The sequence below is a fragment of the Bacillus rossius genome, chromosome 13 (assembly GCF_032445375.1).
Source record: "Bacillus rossius redtenbacheri isolate Brsri chromosome 13, Brsri_v3, whole genome shotgun sequence".
Lineage (NCBI taxonomy): Eukaryota > Metazoa > Arthropoda > Insecta > Phasmatodea > Bacillidae > Bacillus > Bacillus rossius.
In genome coordinates this window covers 27421582-27441385 of record NC_086340.1, presented here as the reverse complement: position 1 = coordinate 27441385, position 19804 = coordinate 27421582, and the positions used below count along the sequence as shown (strand labels likewise).

The following is a 19804-nucleotide window of genomic DNA, read 5'->3' as shown; positions in this document are numbered from 1 at the left end:
AGCATAAAAAAGGGGGTTTGTCTGTTAAGTCGGTTTACGGACGATAATTTTACGTGATGACGTCATAAGGAAACATTGATGAAATAATTGCATACCTTAACCTGTTTGATATTATATAAGATTTTCTCGCACGGTGGTTGGCCGGTTCTTGCACGCTCGGCTCAGCCGGAACGTGACAATGAGTCATGCTTTTTCGTGCGTACAGCCGGCGTCCATCGATTTGTAAGACGTTATCACGTCAAAAAAAAATGGGTGCGTGTACTTAGGTAAGCGCGTGAGAAGTTGTACTTCTTTGGCATCATTCAAAAATATTTTTTAATTGCATGCAAATAATTCTCCATGGTAGCGTTATTCTCCATGGTAGCGTTAAACGTTTAACGCAACCTTGTTGGAAGTCGCATAAGAAGTATAACTTCAAAAATATTCTAAAGTCATGTTATATGCAGCACTGTGAACTTATGACTACAGTGTGTAAGGGATGTGGGTATAATTCCACTGGTTGTTGGTTTCCCTCCCTGCTCGGAGGAAGCCAGGGGTAAGTGATGACACTGATGACCCGCGCGGGCTCTTACCTCTTGCAGCAGGCGGTCCCTCTTGTACTGAAGAGCGGCCAGCTCGCTGCGAAGCGACGTTGCCACGTCGTGGGACATCGCGTCTTCTTCCTGCTCTTCTTCTACCTGCACACGGCACACAGCGACGCGTCACACGCGAGGAGAGCGGTGTGACCACGGGGCGCAACTGCACAGGCGGAATATGACCACTAAATAAGGGAAGCCTTTTTTTCACAGACGAGAGAGCCAAACGCCCGATCGTGCATCTTCGGTTTTTTTTTTGTTCATTGTAACTCATGATAACCAATGGTCAATTAGGTTAGGTTAGCTACATTATAAATACTTTAAAACATTGTGGACGGTTGATTTGGTTAGGATAGCTAAATTAAAGATACTGTGAAATAAATAATAAAAAAGCGAGCATGAACTTCGGGGAACTTCGGGTGTGGCTCTCTCGTCTGTGAAATGAAGGCTTCCCACTAAATAACTGTGCGCTTGAGAAATGCCAACATCAAAAATTAAAGTTTTCAACATTAAGGAAAACGGATAAATTTCTAAAAACGTAATAACGTGTATAAAAAAGAATTTTTACCAACATTATCGGTTCAGAATAGTTTATTAACGGAGTTGCATATTCATTATAACGGAAAAATATACTTTGAAATAATTTATGCCAATGTTAAATTATTTTGGTAGCAATGAAACAAGCACGGCTGCAAAGAAAAATCTTGTGTGAGCTTTGCTTGTGTGTATTTTTTTGCAATATAAACTGAGGTTATGATTTTCAGAGCTCAAACTTTGCGGCTGTGCAGTTTTTAATATTTGAAATGAAAGATAAATAATTTTAACATAATTTTTTGGATGTTTCGTATTGAAAAATAATTACTTTTATAAACGTAATAAAGTTAATATTCCCAGCAACGAACGAGCACAAAAAAAAAAACAAGGTTGCCAAAATTTACGTTCGAAAAGTTAACGACTCTCGGGTTGTTAAGTTGCCTCTAAATCCCACTCGGTTATCGTATTTCCAAAAGAAAATAAGAGCGTTATTTATCGCATTTAGTTGCCACTCTTTATCTTCCTTGCTCTGTGAGTGTGACTGTAAGGCCCCTTCTACAATATCGCGCAGGCGGAGACAGACCCGTACGGATCAGCTCTTACGTTTACGTTGCTCCGTACGATTAACAGAAGCCGAGTACTTGGCTGTTGTGGTAGCCATGTTTATGTTCCAAATACGTTAAAAATGGTTTTAAGTACAAGAGTTGTCTATTGTTCTACTATTACCTGGTCGTTTATTTCTATTATTCATGTAAATTCTCCCCATTCTAGGTTATAAAAAACATAAGATTTTTTTTAAAATTAAATTAATTTTTTGTTACTTTAAAATGCAATCTAATTGGTTGCCAGGTGTTAAGTTTCCTTGCATTGTGGAAGCAGCAGATGCAACGGTGAAATTTCCCGGTTGATCCGTCTCTGTTCACTCGCCACGGGTCTAAGGCCGGGTTTATAAACTATGCCAGACACAAAAAAAAACTCAATCATCGGTCAACTTTCAACTTCTTGCGTTTTGGTTTACGTTCATGCCTTCCATATTTGAAGCGAATTGTTCCAATGTTGTGTGCATAGAAGACCACAATGTTGTTTTCATTATATATATATATATATATATATATATATATATATATATATATATGTGTGTGTGTGTGTGTGTGTGTGTGTGTGTGTGTGTGTGTGTTTGTATGAATTTTTCACTTCATAAACTTTTGCACAATAAAAAAAAAATAACATTTTTTTTAAATAAAAAAATGAGAATTTCATATCTTTTCATGATAAACATGAGTTATCAAAAGAAGCCCGGGAAAGCAATCAGTGTGTATGGCTGGTGACCACTTGAAACTTTGGTGCTTATAAAACGGCCGTTGGTTGTGTGTTTGAGTTATTGCGTCGTTTCGTTCCGTATGTAGTTCATAAACCAGGCCTAAAACATCGCTTTATATTGCATGAACATGCAGTTTTAAACCGTGTGGCAAAACAGAAACAAACTAGATATGGAATATTTTATGCCCAGATTGCAAGTTTTAGAGGGGCGGAATATTTTTAATAATTTGTTTCATACTATATATTAATTACCTTTAAGTTCTATGTTTTGAATTGTACCTAAAAAATATGTTCTATTTTCAAGAATGCTTAAAATAAATAAAAAATAAATGATTTATATGGCATTGGTTTTGAAAACATTCGCATTAATAATAGTTTTTTTGGCATTATTTTCATTTTGTTGTTTCTTATTATTTTTTAAATTAAATTGGTTACCATAGAATACAGCCATTGACAGAATCAAGGTGAAATGTTGGTTTATACTAATTATTGCAGTGCGCTTAAAATATTAGGTTCTGAAACCAAATACTCTATATATAGTTGTACAGTTTTATGATATTTGGTAGGAACTGGAAATGGAAGGGGGCAGCTAAAGATTATCTGCCCATTTTTTGGTTAATTTCGATTAATTAATTGAATACATTCCGGAAAGAAAATCGATTACAGCTTAGCATTATAACATTGCATGCAAAAAAAATGGTGGCAACACTTCAATTACAAATTAATTTTAGTAATATTTCTAAAAATGTTGTCAAAGGTGCAAGATCTTTTGTATTGGAAAAAATTTGTTCGTCGATTGGCTAGTTAGTTGGACCAAAAAAAAATTATAATAATTCTTTTAAAAAATATTCTGGAACGTAAATTTTTAATGGCGTGTATTTTTTCGCTAAAATATTCGAGACCAGCTGTGTGTTAAAACTTTGTAGCATTGTTTGTGTTTCTGATAGGCAGGTGTCTACCGTCAGCATCCAGCGCGGAAGAAAACACGTCCTCAATGGTCCGGCCGAACAGGACAATTGATTCTCTTGCGAACGGCCTTGTTTGTCTAGTTTTTCTGCAAAAAAATAGTAATATTAATGAGAAAAAATATGTATAAATTTCATTACCGTCTGATTTAAAGTGCATGATTTAAATTTAGATTTAAATTGAGGTTTTCATGATCTCAAACAATAAAAACCTTTCAAAAGATTTTTTAATGCTTCTTGTAATGACGTGATTTCACAGTAATGTGTTCGTTATCATTAAATATAAAAAAACCAACCCTAGTATCATTTTTCTAGAAAGAACATCAGAAATTTCTTAAAATAAATTAGAAAAAAATAATGGTCGAATTTTAAGTTCCGTGTAGGCTTTGAAAAAAACCATTTGTTTTAGAGAGTTAATATTTTTTTTAAATGTCCCGGTATTTTCATTTAGGGGGATATCCTATATCCCCGGGCTTTAAGGGCTCCGCCTACCTGGTCACACACACGGTGCGTAGAGCTTCAGGAAAAACAACGCGATTTCAAAACTACTCAAGATATCCGAGTGAGGTATGTTTAAGAAAAGTTTTTAAGTGTTCGCTGAGGCCCGAAAAGTACTTTTAATTTTGGATCATGTTTTTAAACTGTTTTTCTAGAAGAGTTAAAATGGCTAAAACGCATGTTTTCAGGGTAATTTTTAGGCGTAAAACAACCAGTACAGATTATTAAAAGCACTTAAGGGACTTGCATTACACCTTTATCTTCATTTATCGGCCATATAATGTTGCGGTCACCGCTAAAATTTCACAGTCATCCTGTGACGACGAGAAGACTACGCGTCAATTCAGAGCCTTGCGCTTAGAGGCGATACCGCGCTAGAAATGCCATCGAGCGTCGCGCTTATCATCCCGCCTCACTAACACACATACACCCCTGACGAGGCGGGCCCATTAACGGTAAGGCCCTTCACCATAATATTAGGATTTTGGAAGAAAAAAAAATGGTCCAGGGGTCAGCAATCTTGCAGTCTAATGAGCGATCAGATAATACCGAGGTAAATACGTGCCGCTACGCATTTCAAGGGTGCAGGGGGTGTATATTTACGTGTAAGGTTGGATTCACAATTAAAAAAATTAAGCGAGTGCATAGCAAGCCATGCAAACGACCTGTGCACACGACCTGTGCGAACTGCGAAATCGGTTCACAATTGAATTCTTACTGTTAATTTCAGCCAATGAAATTTCGCGAACTATGCGACATCTGTTAGCAGTGTTAGTAAATAAACATATTAACTTTCAAAATAACGATAATACTATTATTATCTCGACATTTTCTTACCACAATATGGTTAATAAATATAAACATATTTCTAGTCCCGCCAAAAAAGCACCCTGCTCTTCTCTCATTTGCTGTTGTGCCATGCGTACGCGACCGTAATAAAATATATTCATTTAACTCCTATGCGCGCGACCTCGCTCCCATGCACACGACCAACTTTCTGCTATTGTGAATCGTTAGGTTAGGAAACATGGCGTTTATATCCTATGCACACGACCTACTGTTACTGTTACTGTTATTTTTTCAATTGTGAACCCAGCCTAAGTGATCCGCGAGGGGTGACTTGAGGCGCTGGTGCAGACTGGAGGAGGAAGAGCTACCGGGCGGCGGCGGAGGCCAGCAGCAGCGTCCTGACCAGGTCGCGCGCGCGACGCCACAGGCGACGCGACAGGCGCGACGCGACGCGCGAGCAGGGACAGCGCGGCGACGCGCGGCCCATGAGCGCGGAGCTGCGGGCCCACTGGCCGGCGAGCCCGCGACGCGGCCCGTACCCCGACCCCGCGATCGATCGTCGGGCATCGATACATCGACGGTGAATCGACTGTCGCGAATCCCCAATCTCTGAAAAGCCTAAGATGTCCATAAAGTTCTGTCCCTGCCCGAACACGCCCGAATATTCACCTTCGGCCAACCTTTGAATATATATATATATATATATATATATATATATATATATATATATATATATATATATATATATACTGTATAGAAGTCGCCAGCCCAGGTTAAAATTTCTAATACGGTTTTCAGGTAGTTGGTTAATTCACCGCCGCAATCGCCACCATCTCTAGGGCATCGACTTGTGGTGGTCCCTAGCGGACAAGCGTCGAACTCTTCAAACACCCCTTCCCCCTCCCGTTGAACGACCTTGAGCTGCAGTGAATGATGGGTGGGGTGTTGCGGGGAATGACAGCGGGCGACAGTGCTGCGCTCAAACGTGTAAATAACAACTAAGACGATACAGGGCGTTACGGCAGCGCACTGCAGCGGTGAAGTTCCCAAGCTGCTCATCATACGCTTCTGAAAAACGTAGAGTAAATCCTATCCACTCGCGACTTCTATACAGTATATATATTCAAAGGTCCAACCTCGGGATTTGTTTTATTTTTGCGCAGGAAAAACGAATTCAAATAAGTATCAAAAGTGGTCGGTTAGGTTAGCTACATTAAAACACTTTAAAATTCTACGGACGGTTAGTTAGGTTAATATAGCTACATTTAAATAAACAGAGAAATATAAATATATATAAATAAACCCGAGGTTGGTCGAAGGTGAATATTCGGGCGTGTTCGGGCAGGGACAGAGCTTGATGTACATCTTAGGCTTCCCCCAATCTCTTCGCTGCAGCCGAAATCGGGCGGAAGATACAGCAGGGAAATGCCCATGTCTGCGTAATTACACGCAAGCTTGGTGGAAAGAGTTTCTTTTTCGTCAGCTAAATGTTGCGACACATTGGTTAGACGCCCAAAACATTGTTCAAACAGTTTTAAATTATTTTCTTCAGGCCAAAACAATAATTTGTTTTTTTTTTTTATTAATTTGTATTCGTTATTTGGATGCCAGAAGTGTCTAGATAATGACTGGCTGCTACAAATCGTTTTCCGTGTGAATTCAGTTTCGAGAATGAGAGTGGGAACTAAGAATGGACAATAATTATGATATGGTCTTTGGAAAAATCCTAATGTGTGGTGTGTCTGCAATGACGAGAGAAAATTTTCAATAAAAAATATCTCTGTTAGCTGAAATATGTTTAAACGAATATGGCGCATTTCGGATCATATCCCTCACCCTTAATGCGTATTTATTGTTGCGTACAGTAAAATATCTCTTGCGTGGCAGGATGTGTAATCACTGAAATAGATGATTTGATAATTTTGAGGACTTTTATCCCTTATTACTAATGAATATTGACACGTGACACAAGCGTGCCGTCACGTGACATACAAATTAACTTATTTTATTATTCGAGCCTGAGTAGAGGCCAACAGTTTGACGCCAGTTTCTTGCCAGCTCAGTGATGGCTAGGGAACGAGGGAGGTGTGTGTGTTAAATTTGGAAACTAGCACTAGAGGAAGAAGTAAAACATCATCCTTACTCTATAGTGACATCATAACGCGAAGGAAAAACACATGGAAAAATTGTGAGTGAGACTTTCAGTACTCGCCAAATATGTGTTACATCTAACCTCGGTAACCAGAAAATTCATGTGTTCTCATGTTGCAAATACACTTGTAATACGAAACTTGGGCCTTGGACACGATTTTAAACGTAGAATTATTTAAAATGCCGAGCGTGATAAATATCTGCTAATTATATTTTCAACTATTCTTCTGGACGCGAATCACATGTAGTTTTCGCGCCCACCGCTAAATTTCGCTGCCGGAGCAGCTACGTCGACTACTGAATCATTAAATTTGCAGAACGTGTTTGTAAACTACTTAATGATACGGATCCGATAATAAGACTTGGAAAAATTCTAAACCCCGGTGTTCGACTTGATTTTTGACACGAATTTTTTTAAAGCACTGCCATCTTGTTACAAACCATTTATCCGTTAATGCTATAAAGTTAACCTTTGGCTTTGTGAACTATAGTTCGCGCCATCCGTCACAGATGGCAGGACCGTGGTTACATATTTCCGTTCCGTGCGAGTTCCGTTCCATACATGAAATTACTCCCACCAAATGCCGTACACCGATAGCTAGGTTGTTACACATTAAAAAAAAAACCAGCGGTGACGCTCAAAACGAATGAAGTAGAGCGTCTACAACTGTAAGAACTCTTTGCAATTTTTTCTACGCCATATTTGTTAGTATTGTGGATCTCCATAGTGTAATTCATTAGCTATCAAATGACTTGCCCTAAAACGCAGACGGCAGCGACAACGCTCGATGGCATGTTTGATATTTTGGTGATAGCATACTTGCACACTTGTGTGCCTACCCCGTTGCATACTTGCTCACTCGTATACTTCCACATTCTGATACTAGCACTCTCGCCTCCACTTTTAATACTTGCACACTTGGGTACATGCGTCCTTGCATAATTGTTCACGTACATATTTCTGCACTCTAATACTTGCACTCTCACCTCCACGCTTGCGTACTTTCACACTTGTGTACCTACCCTCTTGCATACTTACTCACTCGTATACTTCCACATTCTGATACTAGCACTCTCGCCTCCACGTTTACATACTTGCACACTTGGGTACATGTGCCCTTGCATAATGTTCACTTACATATTTCCGCACTCTAAAACTTGCACTCTCACTTCCACGCTTGCGTAATTGCACACTTGGGTACCTATGACCTTGCATACTTGGACACTCGCATACTTCCGCACTCTAATATTAGCACACTTACCTCTACGATTGCGTACTTGCACATTTTCCCTCATGTTTCAAATATACGTATAGCCTACAAATATATATATTTTATATGGGCTAGTTTTGGCTTGTTTTTCTTGTTCTGTGTGTTTATGTATGCATCTTTCGTGTCAATTTTTGTGGTTTCTCTATGTCATACCCTGAAAACCATACAACCTATATAATTAAATACAGCAAATAGGCATCTTGAATTCAACAGTGTTCAGGTAGTTTTCTTTCTGTTTTGAATTAATATTTGCCTTTGTTAAGCAGAGAACACATATAAGTTAGTTTGAAATATTTTAAACGGGTTACTATTGATAATATCATATACGTTATTGCTATTAAAAATAATTAAAAAAATTACAAAAATAATTTTACTGACTTAACCTTTCAAATAAATAAATATGGCTGGATAATTTATCTGATTTTGAGACTGCTCGTCTATTATTATAGAAATTAATTATTTTCCTTTTAACTGACACAGATTTATTTTCATTTTTCTTAATTTTATATTTGATAGATTTTGAACAAATGTAATTCTTTATCGTACATAAAACCTATTTGAGATTTTTTAACATGTAACGTTTAAAAATATGTATATTTTTGGGTGATGTTATTGTTATTTTGTGTGAATATGCACGTAGTCATTAAGTACATGTAAGCACTCACTCAGAATGTTATATTTATTTCCTATAAAACATTGTGTATCTGAGTGAATTCGGTAAAAATTGAAAATAATAAATAGCTACTAATATCACTGTAACTAACTGATCTATAGCTTTCACCTACTTCTACAGGTTTTTTTTTTTTGCGATCTTCTTTTCCCTTCGTTTCGCTTCTGACTAATTTTAAATGCCTCAATATATGTATAGGCAAAACACTTTATAGTTAATTTTCGCTACAAAAAGATGATAAAAGTAAATATTTTGACGTATATTAAGTAGATGTTTAAGTCGATAACTACATTCTGAAGTTGAAATTTTTCCTACCATATTGAATCCATTAGTTATTTTCTACCGTTTATATTTTGAATTATTTGTCAAAATAATTATCAGAACCGGGCATGAATAATAATTACATATTCATTATATTTGTCACATTTATATAACCTTGCCGTTCCAACAAAACTTTCAATAACTTTTTAGGTTACAGAAAAGAAAAAAAAATCCTATTTTTATTCAACACGTGTGTTTACCTGCTTTACCGTGTTTACAACAAAAAAAACGCAACTAAGAAGTGGGGATGTGCTGGAGTACCTGCGAAGATACAGTCATTTAAAATTACAAATAACTGTTCGTTTGTTTAAGGCGGATTCTTAGTTGAGAAGTCTCTAAATTAGCTGTAATTTTTAGCAGTACAAACCGTTGATTGCCACTCATCAGAATGTAACGCTAGGGAGTTAAATACTTGCCATTTTCTTGTGGTTTTTTCAAGGGGGAACCCCCCCCCCCCTCCCCCCAAATCAAAATACGGCATACGCGTGGTGTGCAGATCTTCAGAAAATACCACGCGATTTGAAAACTACTCAAAATATCTGAGTGGTGTCCGTTCACGAAAAGCATTTTAGAATACGCTAAGGACGAACGAGTAGTTTTGTTTATGTATTTAGTTTTTAAACTGTATTTTTTTATTGAAGTGAGAATGGTTAAAACGCTTTATATCCGGAAAACCTTTAGACATGAAACTCGGGGTAGAGATTCTTGAAAGCACTCAAAGGACTTGCATTACTCTTTTATCTCCATGTCTCCACTGTACAATGTTATGGTCACCTCTCAGATCTCATAGTTGCCCCATGCACGACGAGAAGACTGCGCGCCAGCTTAGAGGCGACACCGCGCTAGAAGCACCAGCGAAAGTCGCACTTATCATCCCGCCTCACTGACACACACACACCTAACGAAGCGGGGGCCTTAAGGCTTGTAAAATGATACGGTACAATCACGTGACAGAAATTAATGCACAGGTGTTTTGAAGGCAGTCTGGAGGAGAATTATTACGCGAACTTTACACCTGCACGTCAGACACAAAAAAAAAAATTAAATTACATAACTGAAGCAAACGTTAAAAGAAATATTTTAGAAGTGAGTTTACTTCACACAAAACATTTAGGGATGCCTCCATTGCCTATATACATAATATATTATATAAAATATATATAAATATTATATATAAGGCTCTGTGTACAACCCTATCTTGGTGGTATCTTGAGGACCTAACCGTGTCAAATTTTGACGAGGACTTTAGGAGGACTTTTTGTTTAGAAGTGGTTGTGTTGAAAAATTCATTAAGATTGTGACATTTTATTTTATGTTCACGTCCTATGTAGATTGTTACATTTTCTTATGATTGCTATTATTTAAAGGTTTTTCGTTTTACAATTTTTTTTAACGATAGCTATCTTACATCGTTTCACGTCAAATTATCTCAACAAGATAATTAATAAATATTATCTAATACTGGCACAAATTCACTAAATTGTTCATAACTAGTATCACTTCAACAGCTGAAAATAGTCTAGTAGCCTAAATATCTGATGAGAAAATGTGTGACCCAAAAGCAAATGCTAGAAAGCTATGAGAATAAATTTTCAAGATAATCCCTTAATTAATATAACATACAAAAAAAAATAATAAACTTAATGTGTAAGACCGAGCTTTCAGAACTATTTGTAAAGAAAATCAAGTAAATTATTTCAATTTTTTTTTCTCACAGCTGACTATGTTTAAAAAACGAAAATTTTATATATCTATTAATGACTTGATGTAAGTTTTTGGACATACGCCATTGCTAAGAACTTTTCCTGTTGAAGAAAAACTAATAAATAAAATAAATAAAAATACACAAGAAAGACAAAAAACACACAAAATTAAGCAAACAATTGCTGTTGTCAACAAGAATATAAACACCACAAAATATTCCGAAACGGAAATATGGTCAACAAACAAAGAAAAAACAAAGAAAAAAGTACTAAGTGAACAAAAAAACACACAAATGATGACAACATAAAAATATTGAAACCAAAATAATTCAGCACAACAGTTGAAACGAGACAAAAACACGACAAAACGAAAAGACAAAAAAATACAATAGTTTTCTGTTTTGGTAAAACTATTGTATTTTTTTTGTCTTTTCGTTTTGTCGTGTTTTTGTCTCGTTTCAACTGTTGTGCTGAATTATTTTGGTTTCAATATTTTTGTGTTGTCATCATTTGTGTGTTTTTTTGTTCACTTAGTACTTTTTTCTTTGTTTTTTCTTTGTTTGTTGACCATATTTCCGTTTCGGAATATTTTGTGGTGTTTATATTCTTGTTGACAACAGCAATTGTTTGCTTAATTTTGTGTGTTTTTTGTCTTTCTTGTGTATTTTTATTTATTTTATTTATTAGTTTTTCTTCAACAGGAAAAGTTCTTAGCAATGGCGTGTGTCCAAAAACTTACATCAAGTCATGCGCTCCCATTGCACAAATCTTTTTAAGATAACATATCTATTAATGTACGAGAGTTTGCACGAAAATTCAAATTTAAATAAAAAAATTGCTTATTTAATTTTACTATAGTATAATTTACTATTGTATCAATAATATTTATGTTATAAACATTACATAAACTCCTAGCAGGACTGAATCTGTAGGAGACTTCGTAAAACATTTTTTTTTCATAAATTTTGTCAATGACTATAGCCATGTACTTATTGTATAAACTCATTTTTATTTTTTATTTAAACGTAGCTTCCAAAGGAAGTAATACTTCAAAATTGTTTCCCTCTTTAAAACGATTGCAGGCTATTGTACATATGATACCACCTAGGTAAGTAGTTCAGATTTTTCAGCAATTTTTCATGTATTCTAAGAATACAACTGATGTAGCGGGTAATGTTTATTAACGCAACAACAACGAGATACCGTAAACGGAATGTTGAACAGAGGCTGTTTAATATCGATTCTGTGTAATCGCAGGAGGTAGTGCCAGGCACAGGTAGGAGCTACGCGGGAAAAGAGGGGGTGGGGAGGGGCAGTGAGGCAGATGCCGCCCTGCGTTATTCACTTGTTTCCAACGTTTTTTTGTTTGTTTTTATTTGGCACGCGACCTGTCAACAAGCAAGCGAAATAATCCGCCATGTTTAAGTTTACACACGCTGCACTGTTGTACTGTCGCTACAGTGCACTGAAAACTCTCAGCTTTATCGTAATAAACCTGTAAAAAAAAAAAACAGTAACCACATTCTGATCACAGCAAGGAACATAAATGCATCAGAAAGACAGAGACATAGTCAGGGACTACTACTATGAGACTTAATTACGGCCACTGAATATCAAAAAAAATTAAAGAGTAAGCACGTATTAGGACACAGTCCATAAGTGTCACGTTTCATTTAGAAAAAAAAAAAAAAAAGGTCGCCAGGTAGCCAAAAAGAAAATAGCGTACTAAAGGAACATCTTTTGAAAATTTTTCAACTTTTCTGTTATAATTGTGGGGGTTGGAGGGGCAGAAGGGCACCTGTGTTTTCTGTACCGTGTGCGTCTCTGCCTGAGGACGGGAGCAGATAGCAGTTTCCGAAACGTCGCTTGCTTCTGTTTTAGAAAACTATTGTGTTTGTTTCGTCTTTTCGTTTTGTCATGTTTTTGTCTCGTTTCAACTGTTGTGCTGAATTTTTTTTTGGTTCAATATTTTTGTGCTGTCATCATTTGTGGTTTTTTTTTTTTTCGTTCTGTTAGTCAATTTTTCTTTGTTTTTCTTTGATTTTTGACCATATTCCTGTTATGGAATATTATGCGGTGTTTATATCCTGTTGACAACAGCAATTTTTTGCTTAATTTGTGTTTTTGTCTTTTGTGTTTTTTGTCTTTTGTGTTTTTTGTAGTTTTATTTTACAGACATACATGTGCTTAGCAATGGCGTATGTCCAAAAGCTTACATCATATCAGAAGAGGGGAACACTCAATACCACACCCTTCACACCCTTCACACCCTTCACACCCTTCACACCCTTCACACACACACACACAAACATGCCTTTCGAAAATGTCTTCTTGTTGTAGCTTCATTGCTCCCTCCCCACAGACAGACAGACCACGCGGGTCCTCAGGAGTAACTCACGTGCTCTCCGCCATCCGCGGCTCTCGTTCCTCCACGATGCCTGGTCTCCTCGTGTTTCGCCGCTGCGAACAGCGCCGGCTGGTGTTCGCGAGTGATAAGACGCGAGCCGGACACTTCTCCCCCCTCCCCACCACAACTACTCCTACTGGCCGCCGCGCTATAAATACCAGCTCATTACGGAAAGCAATCATCGCCGGATACCCACACCGGGCTTCCTGCACGCCTAGGTCCGCCTGCCCGCTGGCGGATTTTTAATTACATTCATGGGCGTAGATCCCCACGCAGGGGGGGGGGAGGAACCTCCTGGAATTAAAAACCCCCTTTCACGGGGAAGATAAACGAACTGCGAGTCCTGCAGATTTGCACCCCTGATTGCGGCCATCGTGAGCCACCGATAGTGATGCTTAGCTAAAAATAAACTCTAAAAAAAATTGGTTGTCTGTAAAGTCGGTTTACGGACGATAGTTTAACCTGACGTCATTGATGAAAACATTGATCAAAAAGTCATTGACAAAACATTGATGAAATGATTGCATACTTTTATGAATAAAATTGAATCATTTTTATTGAATTATCACTATTTTGTATGGATACAAAGAAGAAGTGAAATGAAATCTACAATTTAATTGATAAATTTACTTTTATTTGCACTCATTAATTCAAATATGTTTATTACTTTAACGAACAGATTATTTTAACTATAACTTTTATACATGTTTGCTATTTAACTTCTTCCAATCTGTGTTATTCTGTCAAGGATAGGACGATGATAGGAAAAGTAGGAAACGAATGGGAGTGTTTCAAGTTTAATGTGCCTCAAAAAAGTCAAATCGATAGTTGTTCCAATCGAGTGGAAGAGAGATAGATGCGGCGCAAGCGTACAATGAGCGTAACGGGCCACAGCGTAAAGGGACAATGTGTGCAACGGGACACTTTTTCGTGCGTACAGCCGGCGTTCATCGATTTATTAGACGTCACGTCAAAAAAAGATAAGAGTCACGTTTTTTATAAAGCTCAAAACATAACCATCTCATAGATACTAATAGTATAAAAAAGCATGATTTTTGTTTGTTTGTAAGTAAAGTTAAAAAAACTACTGAACATATATTTTTTAAATTATTTAACAGTTATACAGCTACGTCATACCAGACTGTATTAGAGTGTTTTTTTTATTTATTTTCAAAAAAATGTTTCCGAAAGATCTAGCACTGTTTGTAACTGAAACCGAAGAAGAAAGTCCAAGTGACTGTACGTATTGAAGGTTAGAAGTTTTTACAATGTAATAAATCTCCATGCAAATTCCACAGTCCACTCACTGTGCCGGAAATACTGTTCGGTGTCCAGACTCTGCAATGACAGCAGTCCAAGAAGACATATCGAAGAACAGCGATACATGCTTCGAATATGCGAGTCATCTAATAGAGTATGGATGGCTCGGACACTGGAAATTAATTTAGATATCAGTTTTCTTTATTGTGGTTGGTAAAAGTTAGCTTGATCTGTTAAAAATGATTCTTGTATGTTAGAGCGTGGCCGGGTACCAGAGCTAGTAAAAAATAAACTGAAATAAGTGTGTATTTTTAAGTACAGTCCTTATGTAACCACATTCTCAATGCAACCACAAACATAATTTTATTTTACATAAAGTTCATGTTATTTAAGAACTGGATTCCATTTTCAATTTGGCGTTGTTGAATATCCGGGCTTGTAATGCCAAGTTCGAAAAACACAATATTTCTTCCTTAAAATATTAAAGTTAATGTAAGTTGATCATACTTATGTAAGACAGTAAATTTGATAGGTTTTAAATGTCTGCTATCTCCTAAAAATCCTAGATTACATTTTAAATATTGCAACATTCTAGATGTAAATGAATAAAGTGACAGTGAATTCTGCTAAAATGTTGTGTCTGACTGGAGAATAGTAGAAGTCATTGAGAATATGTTCTTAATGTATTATTATATAGTAGAAAGTCAGTGAAAATCACTGAAAAATCATTAAAATTAAGTCAATGAAAGGAAATGGTGCAGTTTCGACATTTATACAATAAAATGTTTACGTATTCCGAGAATTTTCAATTATTTCATATTTAGGGTTTAATAATGAGAATACCAAAACGCTTTAATGGCTGGATCTCTTAGCACAATCCCAAGTTTTGTATATCATAAAGATATTGTCAGACGTTACCCCAAAATAAATTCATCTAAAACTAGTTTAGCTTATTCTCTAGCGAAAATAAATATCGTTTGATTGTAATTCAGAAGTGACAGCATATCTTATTGTAGACGTATTAAGATTTTCTGTAAACAGAATTGAAGGTTATTCTAAATGTATTTAGAAGAATAAAATTAACCTATCAAATAATTTGAATTTTCAACAATTTTCAGGCTAAGCACTTAAAATTTGTTCAATCTTGCCAAGATTTGTCTATCAATAAATAATTAAACCGAATCGATACTCGTGTGTTTTTTTTACACTAAACGAACAAGTGAAATAAACTTTCAGTAAGTTGTCTACAAGTTCAGCCTGTTTATTGGTGCTAGAAATGTATTTGGGTACAAAAAATAAATAATGATCAATTCAATTTCATTCTTAAACACATCATAACGTAATCACAAAAACACTACTAAAACTATTTCCATCTTAATCGAAGTTATTTACATAGTCTGACCAAAATATGGTATTGAAATTACAAATTTGGATTTACAAATAAAAACAAATTAAAATAACTTTATTATAGAATTGGCTGTTCTTCAAACTACATTATTTTCTTGGCCAATATCTTGTTTCGTGTTCATAAAATATAGTTACGAATAACAAGGCTATGTATGACGCTTGAACTTAAGTGAATGTGCTGGCTATACAACAAAAGTTTAACTTTTCCGTACACATACGTATTGGAGATTAGTTTCCCCGTGTTCTGGAGCTGTGAATTAGCGCCTACCGTGTAGGCTGACACCGTAGCCTTATTTACAGCGGGGGTTGCCTAGCAACCCCTTGCACGTGTTGATTAACGACGACGAACAAGTACCTCCTAAATTTTGAGACGAAATCAATTCTAACAAGCTTGATGGTCTATTACTATCGTAGCATGTACAATAATGTCCGTGGGTTAGTTTTTATATTCAATTATAAAGGTTTGCTCCGAGCTTAATGAAATTTTGCATACTTGACCTTCTGAACAAGAGGAAGATAGTTGTTTACCTGAGATTTAGAAAAACCACCCCCAGCCGCATTTCACACCCTTTAAAATTTTCTGTCCATCTGCCCACTGTAGTGGATAATTTATATCTAAATAATAAATTTTATGTGAGGGTCATGGCGTACATTATAGTGAATGTTATCAATTTTTATACTATAAATTTAATTACGTTATAATAATGTTAAATATCCATATTATTTAAATTCCTTTTTATAATAATATAAAATAACAAAGTTAATATACAAAATATTAAAAATTTAATGTTACGAACTGATAAAGTATGACTGAAAAGCTTAATGTAAAATTTTGGTACTTATTGAAGAAATTTTGCAATCTTGATTTTCAAAATGAGAGAATAATGCCTGGCTTCAGTTTCAAACGTTCAGAATGGACATACTAGAAACAATTTGGCTCTCAAGCTTTTCAGTTATAAATTTTTTTATATATGTTTGTTTTCTATCCAAATAAAATCTACAGTTTTATTCGCGCTTGGTTGAATTTTGCTCAATTGATATTTTGTATTCTAACTGAAGCCTCTTAACACCAAGGCGATGCCAGGTATTTCAGTTCGTTTTATATAACTGTAGGCTATGACAACGGTTGTATATTAAATCATATGTAATCAGTACTCGCCAGAGATGTGTCAAATCGAACCTCGCTAACGAGCATATTCATGTGTTAGTGTTGTCATGTTGCAAATACACTTATAATACGAAACCCGGACCCGAAATTTAACGTATAATTCTTAAAAATAATTCTGAGCGTGATAAATAGGCCTATACGCAAATTGTGTTTTCCGCTGAATTTCTAGACGCGATTCACACGCAGTTTCCGTAACCGCCACTAGAATTCGCTTCCGGAGCAGTTACGTTGACTATCGAACCATACGATTTGCAAAGCGAAATTTAATACTATAAGTATAAAGAAACGACTCCTATAAAAGAGAGAAAAAAAGACCCGAAAAAATACTACACCCCGGCTTTGAACCTGATTCCCAGCAAGAACTTTTTTTTATTAAAATACCGCTAAGCTTGTTAAATTTCACCAAACAGTTTCCCTTTTGTATTTATAAACTTTGGTTGTTACACTTTTACGTTCCTTGAAATCCGTCGCATTTAAGAAATTATGTACTCCCAGCCAATGCCGTATACCGAGAGTTAGGATTTTTACACATAAAAAAAAGCCCTCTATGTGTAGAGCATAAATGTATCGTTTCTGCTAGTAAGTATTTCGGTGACAACCTTGGCCTGCGAAGGCGACTTCCAATCCCGTGCAGGCTTGCTCCACTTCGGAACGCCGCGTGACGTACTACCTCGAGACAGTTCCGGTTATTTGCGACGGGGTGAGGGCAAGGGGGGAGGAAACCACCCCGCGGGCTGGCACGGCACGCGACTCCAACTCCCCGCCGTCTTATTCGCAAGACCCGGAAATAGGCCGGGCCCCGCTCAACCGATCACATAAACTAATAATTCTGAAGCTATTCGCGCTCGCTTGTATCTCCCTGGTGGAGCCCTCGCTTGCCGCAGCGCAAGCTGGCTGCCCACGATCGCCGCCAGAATGCGCCAGGTTTTCCTCAGACGTGGTTCCAGATTCTCCTTCGGATGTTCAACTGTTTCGTGTCGGCAAGGTCCGGACTGGTGCTGGTAACGTAAACAACACCGTTCCCCACGGAACACTCGGCGTATTTGACTCTGTTCCTTCTGGAAGAAACTGCAAATAACTATAGCATTCTTGGTTTCAAGCGTAGCCAGGTCGCACGCGGAAGAAAACAATACGATGAGAACTAGGAAACCTTTTTATATTTTATTGTTCACAGATTTGTTTGTGTTGTGTCAGGCACAGCACAAACAAATAATTCTGTGAACAATAAAAATAACAACAGCTTGAAATGATGTTTAATAAGAACTACGTGTATATTTTATGACCTCAGTGTTAATTGTATTGCCAGCGAGCTTTGTTGCTAAAGGTTCTGGGTTCGAATCCAAGGTAACTTGTAGTGTTTTCAACTGTTAATATATGTATGTATATGTTAAGTTAGTGAAAAGCGTACGCAGAGTTTTTTTTTTGGGGGGGGGGGGGGTAAGTGGGAAGATGGAGGGGAAAGAACCACTTTGCCCGATGTTTGCTTTCAAATTAATTTTCTAGAATTTTATTTATTATTTTTTAAGAATTTCCCTTGCGTGTGCCTCTGAATGTAGAATTTAAAATTTTGTTTTTGTAGATCAATTTTTGCACCCTTTTAATAATGATATTAAACTATACATATACAGTGGCGGATCCAAGGTGGGTGTGTGTGAGAAAGAGAGAAAGGTATCGGGGGAAGGGGCGACTCAAACATGGTAGACTGACGTTCCTGAACTCGATCTCGGCTGGTTTTTGGAACCTCCACGCGCCGCAAAGGACGCGCGGCACTCACCGTGCGAGGATAGACGAGGTCCTGGTCCTGGCACAGGACGCGGTACACCTGCCAGTCCTCCTCGGTGTCTCCCGCCGACCGCGCATCGGTCGCCATCTTCCCCCGGCTCGGCGCGTCGCCGGCCCGAGGCCCGCGCGCGCACGAGTTACCCCCTCCCCTCCCCCGCTTACGCCATCCTTCTCCCGCTTCCCCTCCATTCATGACACCGCGCGCTCCACGCGGCGATCGCGCGAAGCACGCGGGGGCCATCTTGTCAAGTGAGTTGGAAGCTCCAGTGAAGGTCGGTTCACAATATATATGTTTTTAAGGGTGCGTGTACTTATTTTAGTATGTTAGAAGTTATTTTTCTTTGGCATGATTTAAACTAAACAAAAAAGAACCAGCATGCATGATATATTTTTTTGACGTGACGTCTAATAAATCGATGAACGCCGGCTGCACGCACGAAAAAGTGTCCCGTAACGCACATTGTCCCACTACGGATGTCCCACTACGGATGCGTACTTTTATGCTCATTGTACGCATGCGTGGCATCTCTCTTCCACTCGATTGGAACAACCATCGATTTGACTTATCAATCATGTTTTCGTCGTTTGAATTATTAATATTACCGGTATGTAATTTAACGATCGTCCACCGATTTTCAGCACAATCGGTACTTTTATTTAAAAGTAATGTTGAATTTTCAAATACGTTTTTGTACGAACAATGGTGTTTTACAGTTACACATAATAATTCAAATTACACCCGGGATCTTTTGCACAATGTTTTAAAAAATATTGTAACACATTATAAATAAGTTTGGTGTATTTGGGATGCGTATTTGTTATAAAAACGTATTATAAACACAAAATAATATTATTCCCCTACGGTGTATCTATCTACGGTGACGGACGCGAACTGAACGAATCGCGCTATCTATCCGCGACACGTGAACTATTTCGTCGACTGTTTATAAAGTGAAGTGAAAAGTTAATGTGTTTTTCATTGC

The 19804-nt window shown here is 37.2% G+C and overlaps 1 protein-coding gene across 2 annotated transcripts in view; it reads right to left on the bottom strand.

Moving 5' to 3' along the window:
• The window catches only part of LOC134538402 (coiled-coil domain-containing protein 170), a 73145-nt gene extending 54213 nt beyond the window's left edge, over positions 1-18932 (bottom strand). The window contains exons 1-2 of one of the 2 annotated variants that reach the window (XM_063379700.1): positions 18814-18932; positions 573-677 (exon numbers count right to left, since the gene is read on the bottom strand). In XM_063379700.1, coding sequence (XP_063235770.1) covers positions 573-677; positions 18814-18909 — 201 coding nt within the window. In that variant the 5' untranslated portion in view covers positions 18910-18932. Of the gene's footprint in view, positions 1-572; positions 678-13195; positions 13283-18813 lie in introns of those variants that run through there. The other variant, XM_063379701.1, reaches the window with a different exon arrangement.
• Between the last annotated feature and the right edge of the window lie 872 nt (positions 18933-19804).